This window comes from Streptopelia decaocto, assembly GCF_964273445.1.
Source record: "Streptopelia decaocto genome assembly, chromosome: 1".
NCBI lineage: Eukaryota > Metazoa > Chordata > Aves > Columbiformes > Columbidae > Streptopelia > Streptopelia decaocto.
In genome coordinates this window covers 85,668,595-85,679,011 of record NC_138663.1, presented here as the reverse complement: position 1 = coordinate 85,679,011, position 10,417 = coordinate 85,668,595, and the positions used below count along the sequence as shown (strand labels likewise).

General features: G+C 57.9%; 2 protein-coding genes across 2 annotated transcripts; both read left to right on the top strand.

The window, feature by feature from the left end:
• Window positions 1–501: 501 nt before the first annotated feature.
• LOC309453034 (C-type natriuretic peptide 2-like) lies at window positions 502–3,027 on the top strand (the record flags this gene model as incomplete). The annotated part of the gene is made up of 3 exons (XM_082076127.1): window positions 502–600; window positions 2,083–2,373; window positions 2,627–3,027. 2 exons carry the CDS (start codon window positions 502–504, stop codon window positions 2,353–2,355), a joined length of 372 nt encoding a protein of 123 aa, XP_081932253.1. The 3' UTR covers window positions 2,356–2,373; window positions 2,627–3,027.
• Window positions 3,028–4,588: 1,561 nt separating this feature from the next.
• GAPDH (glyceraldehyde-3-phosphate dehydrogenase) lies at window positions 4,589–8,618 on the top strand. The gene is made up of 12 exons (XM_082057230.1): window positions 4,589–4,679; window positions 5,207–5,250; window positions 5,818–5,917; window positions 6,170–6,276; window positions 6,355–6,445; window positions 6,624–6,739; window positions 6,826–6,907; window positions 7,057–7,208; window positions 7,342–7,420; window positions 7,643–7,726; window positions 7,865–7,962; window positions 8,316–8,618. The coding sequence occupies exons 2-12, from the start codon at window positions 5,228–5,230 to the stop codon at window positions 8,383–8,385; spliced, it is 1,002 nt and encodes a 333-aa protein (XP_081913356.1). The 5' UTR covers window positions 4,589–4,679; window positions 5,207–5,227; the 3' UTR covers window positions 8,386–8,618.
• Window positions 8,619–10,417: the final 1,799 nt, after the last annotated feature.

Genomic DNA, 10,417 nt, shown 5'->3' with positions numbered 1-10,417 from the left:
AAAGCCTGTATTGTCACCGAGCTGAATTTGTGTCAGCCAGCAGTGTGGCTACTGCTAGTTCATCCTCATGCTGATTAGAGGAATAGTGTTAACAGCACTCTGCCTACAAGGAGTATGTTCAATATCACTATAGAATGCAGCCTTCAATACCCTCCTTTGGGATGTGTTTCAAAGTGTCACCCTGTTTCTGACCCTGACAGATACCTCCAGGTCCTGGCCAGCAGCAGCTCAACTCACATTTATCTTCCAAGACACTCAGTAAACACCTTTGTGTCCCTTTTCTTTAGAGGAAGGGGTCTTGCTGAGCTCACCCTGAAATATATCACCCTGGACAAAAGGGCTGAAAGGTTAAGAAGCTCCAGGGGGTGGTTCAGCAGAGAGCTGGGGGCCCTGTGCCTGCCAGAACAAACACTATAAAGGCAAAGAGGGGCTACAGACTGCATCTGACACAGATGCTGCAGGTTCTGCCTCGCCTCCCACAAGCCCTGGGATAAAAAGAAGATGCTGAGGTTCCAGTCGTGGCCTTGCTCGCTTTTCCTCCTCTTAGTTCTGCTCTCTGCCAGAGTTCAGACTGTGTCCTTACCAGCACAGAGGCTACAGGTAGGAAGGACTGGGAGAGCACTGAGGGAGGTTTCAGGAGTAGCGGGGCAATTTGGGAAGGTCATGGTCAAACCTAGAATAAGTGGGGGACCCAAATTCCAGCTACCGGAAGCTACTGTTTATTCTCACTGCTCCCTCACCTCCACTCCAACAGCTTCAGCTCTTGGATGACTGTGTCTTTATAACCCAGCTCCTAAGAAGCACCAGTATTACAAGGGAGCAGACACACAAAAGCTTTTTAGTGAGCTCTGGTCTGGGGCAGGCTGTCTGTGGGGCTCCCCATGTTGCCTGCAGAGGCTTTAACGGTGAAGAGACTAGTGCTATCTAACTCTGCCCTGTGTCAGCAGCCACCAGAAATTATGGTTGTCTCCCTCATCGTGTGCAGTGTTCTGGTTCTGACGTCTCAGAGGGCAGGCTCATCCTGCTAGGTCAGGATTTTCACTCCTAAGTCAGTACTACCCTCCAGTAGCCCCTCTTTAAGGCCAAGAGCCTGTCAGGATGCCAGCTAAGGGTTTCTTCACTTGGGTAAATCATTAACCCTCAGCAATTACAGCAAAAATATTTTGGCTTTCAAATCTATCAAGCTCTCTCTTACCCAAATCCTAACCTGAGCTCCAACACCTTGCTTTATGTCATCCTGGGAAAGCTACAGGGAAGTAGTTAGGACGTGAACTAAAATCACAAGACTGATGCTGCTATGACTCACCACTTTCTACTCCTTGCTGAGGATGCCCGTGTCCGCTTCAATTAACTCGTTACCGGAAAGAGCTGCACAAAGGCATCTTCAGCCTTAGCTCAGCACCCACGTGAGGGACAGATGTGGAACGGCTATTGCAGGCTGCTTCCCTGGGCAGCCACGCCATGCCTCTGCTGTGCCCAATGCACCCGCCGACCCTCGCCTCCCTACAGCCAGAGGCTGCCAGGGGTGTGTGATCAGCATGTGCCCGCCTGCACAGATACCCTAGAGGATTCCCAGTAGATGGAGAGCCCCCCTTCCTCACACCTGCATCCTCAATGCTGCTGCTCCTGTATCCCACTCATCTTCAGAGGCAGGTATTTGTGCAGGTCTGTCCTCCCCACCACCCCTCTGGACAAACAGAAATGCCACACAGCAGCACACAGAGGTGCTCAGCATCAGCAAAAGGAGCAAGGACTGAAGTCTGTTACCTTTCACGTTTGAGGGGGTACGGTTTGACAAGACCATGGCAATCTGCACACAGGCAGAGGCTCATAGCAGCTGCCTCCCTGCTCTTTTGGACTGCAAAATCATTTCAGACTGCAGGAGCTGCTGGTCTAGCCATTCCCTCTGTCTGGACGCAACATCACGCGCACAAAGCCTGTGTGTATTGGCACCATTTTATGTCCTGCCAGAGCCTGAGGGAAGGTGTAGGGCAGAAGAGTACAAGGGGGTACAAAGCTTATCACCAGGAGCACAGGCAACTCTACTCTCACCCCTCTCTCCTCTCCATCCCGCTTTCCCAGATGCTCCTTTCCCAGTTGCTGCCCCTGGAGCCTGAGCCCACACTGGCTGAAGAGGACACGAAGGAGGGGTCCAGCTTTGGCCCTCGGTTGCTCTCCTCCACGCTCCCGTTCCTCCCGTCTGGGGCTAGAGCTGCCCGTCCCTCTCTCTGGCGCAAGACCCTCACCAGTCGCAAGTGGGCACTGCCTGGAGATTGGGCCTGGAAGGCCATACCCAGGGGCTGCTTTGGGCTGAAACTGGACCGGATCGGGACCTTCAGTGGTTTAGGGTGTTAGCTCTGGAGGGGTTCTGAGGTGAGACAGCCAGCTGTGCGGGCTTGGCCAGGCGGGCAGCAAAGAACTAAGGGGAGATGTGAGAGCACGGATGGGGGGGAGTGATGTGGGAGCGAGGGTCGGGTCAGACGGGCAGGCTGTGGAGCCCCCACCTGCCTGCAGCCGGGGCGAAGGCTGCGACGCGGGACCCTACGTGCTAGCGGGGCCCGGCCGCGGTGCCAAAGCGGGCGGGCTGCACGCCGCTGGGCGGCTCACCGGCCCTGCTTCTCCGCAGCCGGAGGAGGATACCCAGGCGCCCGCAGGACCGGATTGAGAACCAGCACGGCGTGCCGGCGGCTGAAACCGGGAAGCTCCTGCCCCGAAGGAGCACGGCGGCGGCGGGGAAGCAGCGCGGCGCTACGAGGAGGAGCTGCCCGGCTCCGCGGCTGCCCCTAGGCCGCAGGACCCCTGCTCTGCCGGCAGCCCCCTCGCCGTGAATGAGGACTCGCTTGCTAATTAAACGGAGCTGTACTAATTGCTGCGTGCGAGCTCGGCGGCAGCGCCCCCGCGGGAGGCCATGGCTGCCCCCAGGCCGGCGGGCTGTGCGGGGCCGAGGGGCTGGCAGCGAGGAGAGGCCGGACCCGGCGGCAGCGCCCGCCGCCCCCGGCCTGCAGGCGCTGGGCCATGTTGGGTACGCGCCGCCATTGCGGGTGGGCCGGGCGGCACGCGCGGCTGCAGCGCGGCGCTGCCGGGGCCGCGGGGGGGGGCGGCGGGTGAGGGATCGACCGCGGGCCGGGGCGGAAGGGCCGCGTTGGCTCATCCCAGCCGCACTCTGCCCCCCGGCGCTGCGGTGTTTGCCGAGCAAACACAGGGGCCTCCTGTTTGCGCAGAAGCTGTCCCCGAGAGCCCCCCGCGGCGTGCTGCGGCTGGGGCACCACGAACCCCGGTAGGGGCTTGCACCCCTTCAGCCCTGCACTGGACCATGAGAGCCGTCATCCCCTGGCCTTTAAGAAAAGGTCGTAACCTCAGCTGGGGCTAAACTTAGACACCAGCCCCTCAGTGGCACCGGGAATAGCAGTGGTATAAGGAGAGTTGGGTTACGTTCAAGCTGTGTGACCCATCTCTGGACCCCCTTCCCGGTGCCCCTGTGGCTCCCCCAGCCAGCTCCTCCTTCCTCATCCTGGAGCCCAGCTCAGCTGGGGGGACAGGCCTGTACCCATCACCCCCTGACAGCCTGGATCTGCATCCCCACCACTCCCACGCTTTCCTCTGGGACCCCCTCCCCAAGAGATGGAAGCTTTCCAGTGTGCTCTGTGCCTTGTGCCTAACATGGCTTTGTCCCAGCACACCTGGGCTGGCAAAGCCAGGGGGATGCAGCCTGGCGTGGCTCAGGGAGTGAGCGTGGCACGGGGGAGAGCAGGATGGGCAGCAGCAGCGGCCATACAGGGAGCGCTTCTCCCTCGCAGGTGGCCGGGGAAGGCGGGCCGAGGCGGCAGACGGGCAGGATTTCCGCCGTCACGTCCCGCGGGTAGCGGCAGTGCCGCAGTGCCTCATTAAGATGGTGCTCACGCTGCGGCGCGTGGCCTGCCGGCCCCAACCAAAGCACGCGTGGCTAAATCCCCACCAGGGGAGCCAAAGACAGGCAGGGAGTCCCCAGCCTGGGGGCAAGAGAGCTCCTAGCCAGCACCCGCTGCCTCCTAGCGCTGGGGGAATGGGAGATGCTTGGGGAGCTGCTGCTCCCTCAGGGTGTCTCCAGCATCTCTGCAGCCCCTTTGCCCTTGCTGCCATGCTGGGGGAACGGGTCGGGCTGGGGAGGCGTGCAGGGCGCAGGCTGCAGCTGGGGGGGGGTCTCTCCTCCGTGAAACAGCACGCACCACTGCCCCGGTCGCTGGCGGCAGCCAACCCCTCACCGGAATGGGAGCCTTTCCCGCCTCCCCAAACAGGGGCCCGGCCGCCCTTCCCTGTCCTGGGGACACCTCCCAGCCGCAGAGCGGGGACCCGGCGTCCTCCGGGACCAGAGCATCTTTCACCAGCACCACCATCACCCTCACCCCCCCGCCCAGGGGTGGCTCGGAGGGAAAGTGCAGCGCTCACCCCCGCCCCGCGGGGACCTTTCCGGACCTCCCCTACCCGGCGCGGGGCCTTTGTTCGAAGGGGGGGTCGCTCGGGGGGACCGAGGCAGCCGCACCCGCAGCGCGGGCGCACGTAGCCCGGCCCGGCCCCCGCGCTCCCATTCGGCGCCGGCCCGGCGGGGCGGGCCCCAGACCTTCCCTGCGCGGCTATAAAGGGCGATGAAGCGCCACTGCGCCACCTTCTCACTGCGCGCCGGGCCGGCTTAGAGGCAGCAGGTAACGGGCGGGGGAAGCAGATGCGCGGGGGCGGAGAGAGGGGGTGGGGAGGACCCCCACCACACACCAGCCCCCACCCATCGCCCACCCGGGGCTGGCGCCGCGGGGGTGGGCCGGGCTGGAGGGGGGTGCGGCGGGCGGCAGCCCCCGGGCGCAGCGGCGCCGCGTGGCGGCGGGGCCTGCGGGCGCAAAGGCGTTGCGAAGCGGAGCGCCGTAAGATGGAGGCGGCGTGGGGCGACTGAGGGGGCGTTGGGGGGGAGACACACACACACACACACACACACACAGACCGCCTTGGGGGGAGCGGGGGTGGGTAGGCGTCGCGGGTGGGGGGGAAGATCGCCCCGGGCGGGGGGCGGTTCGGAGCGCGTCCACCTCTCCCTCCCTCTCCCCCCGGCGGTGGGCGAGCCGTTAACGGTGCGTGGGGCGGGGATGCGAGGCGCGGCTGCCGCGGGCGGTGGCCGGTGACCCGCCCCCCCCCCGCCCATCCACGCTCTGGGCGCCTCACCGGCCGTCTGTGCCCGCAGGAACATCCCGAGGAAGCAAAGATGGTGAAAGTCGGAGTCAACGGGTGAGCGCCGGCGCTGGGCTGCCACAGCGGGAGGCGCGGGGGGGGCAAGGTCGCTTCAAGGGCGGGACGGGGGGGTGGAGGATCTGTATGCCCCCCGATCTTTCTCAATCGTCGCCCCCATGCCGGGCTGAGGGGCCGGGGCAGGGCGGGCTGCTGAGTCACTTCCCCCTGCAGATTCGGGGTGACTCACCCCGGAAGCGCTGCTGTTCCCCGCTTGCTCTGTCCCCCCCCGGGGGTCTCTGCACCCCTCCGGCGGGCTGTGGCCCCCCACCAAAAGGTCACCGGGTGGATCGTGTGTCGGCATCGGCCCGGGGGGATGTGACCTTCTCCCGCCGGGCTGAGGAGTAACCAGATCCCCAGGGCCCTCAGTAAATTTAGCTTGACCTTTCCGGTGCAGGGTCACTCTTAATCTTTAACTGAGGCACCTCGGCCTTTGAACACGGCTGCTGGGCTCCCTCCCAGCCCCCTGGGCAGGGAGTGGTGGATGCTCTGGAGGGGAAGGCAGAAGGACCTGCCCAGCCTAGCAGGTTCCCTGTTGCTCCTCCTCACCCATGTGTCTCTCCCCAGATTTGGCCGCATCGGCCGCCTGGTCACCCGGGCTGCTATTCTCTCTGGCAAAGTCCAAGTGGTGGCCATCAACGATCCCTTCATTGATCTGAACTACATGGTGAGTTGCCTTACAGTGCCCCCTTGGGGCCTCTCCAAGTAGGTCTCCTCTGGCTCTGTTCTAGTAGCTTCTGAGGAAAAACAGGTATAGGATGGAGGCACAGGGATGAGAGGTTCAGCAGAACCAAGTATAGCGCAGCAGTTGGACAAGGTCACTGAGGAGGTGGGGAGCTGGGACTGGGTGTAGGTAGAACAAGGGTTGGAGAGATGGCAACTGAGGTGACTGATCTTCCTCTCTCCCTTTCATTGCTAGGTTTACATGTTCAAATATGACTCTACTCATGGTCACTTCCGGGGCACTGTCAAGGCTGAGAATGGGAAACTCGTGATTAATGGGAATGCTATCACCATCTTCCAGGAGTAAGTATCTCTTTGCCCCTTTGGAGGATGAAAGCAGGCTTCTTACAGAGCAGCTCTTACAGTTTTGTCGTTCTGCAGGCGTGATCCCAGCAACATAAAGTGGGCAGATGCTGGTGCTGAATATGTTGTGGAGTCCACTGGTGTCTTTACCACCATGGAGAAGGCTGGGGTGAGTATGCTACAGTGGCACACAGGAGAAGGGACCACTGCTCCTGTCTGTCAGGTGCATCATCATGTACAGAGTTGCTCAAGCTGGGAAAGAGATGGGGCTGGGAGGGAGAACAGCTTGTCTGAAGAAGTGAGCTGTTGGATGGATTCGGAGTTAATTTAATGTTCTGTTTTTCCAGGCTCACCTGAAGGGTGGTGCTAAGCGTGTTATCATCTCTGCCCCCTCAGCTGATGCTCCCATGTTTGTGATGGGTGTCAACCATGAAAAGTATGACAAGTCCCTGAAAATTGTCAGGTGAGGAGAAAGGAAGATGTGTGGGGGTCTCATATCACCTCTGTAGATGCCTCTGGCTGATAAGCCTTCCTCTTTCTCTTCCACAGCAATGCCTCTTGCACTACCAACTGCCTGGCGCCCTTGGCCAAGGTCATCCATGACAACTTCGGCATCGTGGAGGGTCTTATGGTAGGTCTGGAACTTCCTGCTCAGGAGGGGCCCATGTGAGAGGAGGAGCATTTTTATTCCCTGTGTCCCTTGGGGTGGGGGAAGGTGCTTGGGATGCTTCTTCTGGAGAGTATTGGCTACGTTCTTACACCAGTGCTCTCTTCCTGCAGACCACTGTCCATGCTATCACAGCCACACAGAAGACAGTGGATGGGCCCTCTGGGAAGCTGTGGAGGGATGGCAGAGGTGCTGCCCAGAACATTATTCCAGCATCTACTGGAGCTGCTAAGGCTGTGGGAAAAGTCATCCCTGAGCTCAATGGGTGAGTGTTGTCCCTTCTTGGGTGTCAGGAGGTGGCAGCCAGTGCCTCGCCAGCTCTGACCTGTTCCCAGCAGAATGGAGGGCTGGCAGAGGGGTGCTGGATGCTGTTCCGTGCTGACTCATGTCTTGTACAGGAAACTTACTGGAATGGCTTTCCGTGTGCCAACCCCCAATGTCTCTGTTGTGGACCTGACCTGCCGTCTGGAAAAACCAGTAAGTGTTACAAACAAGACCCAACAGCCTCCAGATCTGCCCCTGCTTCGTCTAAACTCTTTTCACCTGGAATTGCCATCTCTGTATTTATCTCTTCCCTAAGAAGATTTGATCTTGGTGAAAATAGCACCTGCCATGGTGCTCCCATGTGTCTCCTCCCCTTCCCCGGCAGACATTTTGTGTGACTTGGCATCTGACCATCTTAAATTTATTTCTGCTTAGGCCAAGTATGATGACATTAAGAGGGTAGTGAAGGCTGCTGCTGATGGGCCCCTGAAGGGCATCCTGGCATACACAGAGGACCAGGTAGGTAACTCGTAGTCTCTTGGCCTGTGGCTACTGTTGCTTACCTTTTTTTTTTTTTTTTTTTTTCCCTGATGGTAGCAGCTTTGTATCCTCATTTCTGGATCAACCATATGTATTACAATTTCCTCTCTGTTCCAGGTTGTCTCATGTGACTTCAACGGTGACAGCCATTCCTCCACCTTTGATGCCGGTGCTGGCATTGCACTGAATGACCACTTTGTCAAGCTGGTTTCCTGGTAGGCACTGCCTTGAGGGTGGTTGGGGAGGCTGACACAGACAAGTTACAGACTTGTATCCTGTTCATCACTGTCAGCTGGCCATATGGGGTGATACATAAACCCCTGCCAAGCAGGGTGGCTCCAACAGTAACAGTCTTTTGTGGAGCAAGATTGCTTTTTATCTGAAGTTACTGTAGCCTTGTCCTTACCCTACTGGAGGGCATATGGGGTGCTTGCAGCTTGCTTTCCTGGAAGTGGATGGGAAGTTGCCTAGTTCAGTTGTGTGGGATGGGGCAGAGGAGCAGGAACAATTGAGGAAGGAGATGCAAGGAATGGGTCAGTCCTGACAGCACTTCTCTTCCTGTCTGCAGGTACGATAACGAGTATGGATACAGCAACCGTGTTGTGGACTTGATGGTCCACATGGCGTCCAAGGAGTGAGCCGAGCACACAGCCCCCCCTGCTGCCTAGGGAAGCAGGACTCTCCTTTGTTGGAGCCCCTGCCCTTCTTCACCACCGCTTAGCTCTGCATCCTGCAGTGAGAGGCCAGTTCTGTTCCCTTGTCTCCCCCACTCCTCCAACTTCTCCCCGAGCCTGGGGGAGGTGGAGAGGCTGATAGAAACTGATCTGTTTGTGTACCACCTTACATCAATAAAAGTGATCACCATCTGAAATGCCTTATCTGTCAGTGGGAAATGGGAGAAAGTGGGGGGTAACAAGCAAATGTAGGTGCCTGTTTAAGATGGGCTCTGCCAACCTGGCTGCAACTGCTGGGCCAGGTCTTCTAAGCAGTGGCACATGGACACGGGCTGTGAACTCAGGTGGCAGAGACATGGGAAATGCTGTAGGAGCTCTTAGGACAGCTGGGGTCATCATGCACAGGCATGGCACAGCCCTGGACACCTGACTTGCAGGAGCAGTGAGTGCCCATCTTTGGGCTGCAGTGAGCAGAGCTGTGGCATGCAGACTGGTGAGCAACCTGTGCTGGATGCAAGAAGCAAGATTCCTGCCCGTGAGCCAAAGTAAGGTGTGGTGCAGGGCTGCACTTGAAAGACTACTGCATGGTGAAATCGAAAGCAGCTCTGCTGCTCCATCTGCCTTGTGGCTCTCTGGATTTGTTTGATGTAGGCAGAATGAAGTGCCAAGCAGCTGACTTCTTTTGCATTTGGTTTGGCAAAGGGGCACAAGAAACTAATTATTTCTTCTCATTCCCCTGCCTTAGCATAAATGTTACAAGGAGGATTTTTCATTTGCTTTTACCTCTTGGAATGAATCAGCTTGCCCTAGAGGAAATGGCTGCCTAGGGACGTGTGGGAGGCCAGTGGTAGCATGGTGGTAGCTGGTCTTAATTCTGGATTAATTCTCTGCAGAAGGAGGGGCCGTTGCAGTTAAGCTCCCTGAGCAGCAGATCTCTGCAAGGTGAGTGTCAGCCCTATGTCAGGGACGTGTTACCTTCTGGAAACTGAAATGCTGCTGGCGAGTGACCAAGTCTTCTATAATCCATGAGTACTTGGGTAGAGAGAAGATGCACTGCACAGAAACATGTAGCCCTCCATTTTTGGCAGCTCAGTTTACTCTCTTGGTGTGTCATCCCCACCCTGACAGGCAGGGTTGCAGCTTCAGACTCTGATCTGGAGCAAGGACTTGAAGCTAAAGGACTTAAAACTCCCAGGACTGGGGTACATTGGACACAGTTTCTTGGAGCTGCTTATTTCCAGTGATAGGGCTGTGTAAAAATTAAATGTTTACTGGGCTAGAGGGCAATGACTCAAACCTGCTCTGCAAGGACAAACAGGTTGAATAACCTGGGCCTGGCTAGGAGCTGGGACTCTGAGCAGGTTGTTAGCTCTGGGACAGCAGCAACACCTGCCTTATCCCACAAATGGCCCCAGGGGAGATCTGGCAACTCTGGGGTTAAATGGGAGCTGCCTGATGCTTGTGCTATCTGGTGATAGCCCTCCTGCAGAGTTGGGTTTCTGCTGGGGAGAGGTGCAGCCTGTGGGCTGTCGGGCTTACAGCGTCTTGGGTTGGTCCTATCCTGTCCTCAACTGCTGTGCTTGGGTGCTTTGAGCGACTGTCCTGTGCGCTGCTGCTGCCTGCACATTTGTGTGTGAGCCAGCGAGTGCCTTGTTTGATAATCTGGAAGTGCAGAGAGGCTACTGGAACTCCTCATTGTGGGGGAAGCCTGTTTTTCCATGTAAAGAGATTTATGAACTGAGTTTGAAGTAGGAGCAGTTCACCAAGACACCTTTTTCCTCTAAAAAGCCTTGTTTCCTGAGAAAGATAAGGCTGCCTGGAAATTCACCTAGAGCAAAGAACTCAAGAGCGCTTGTTATTTAACAAGAGCCCTATGTAACTGGAGATCAAATTGCTGTGAGAACAAGCAAATTCATACAGCCTGGGGGGTTAGCTGGCAGAAGAGTATGTCATCTCAGACGAACAATTGTTGAGAACATCTCAGACAAAGGTTCAC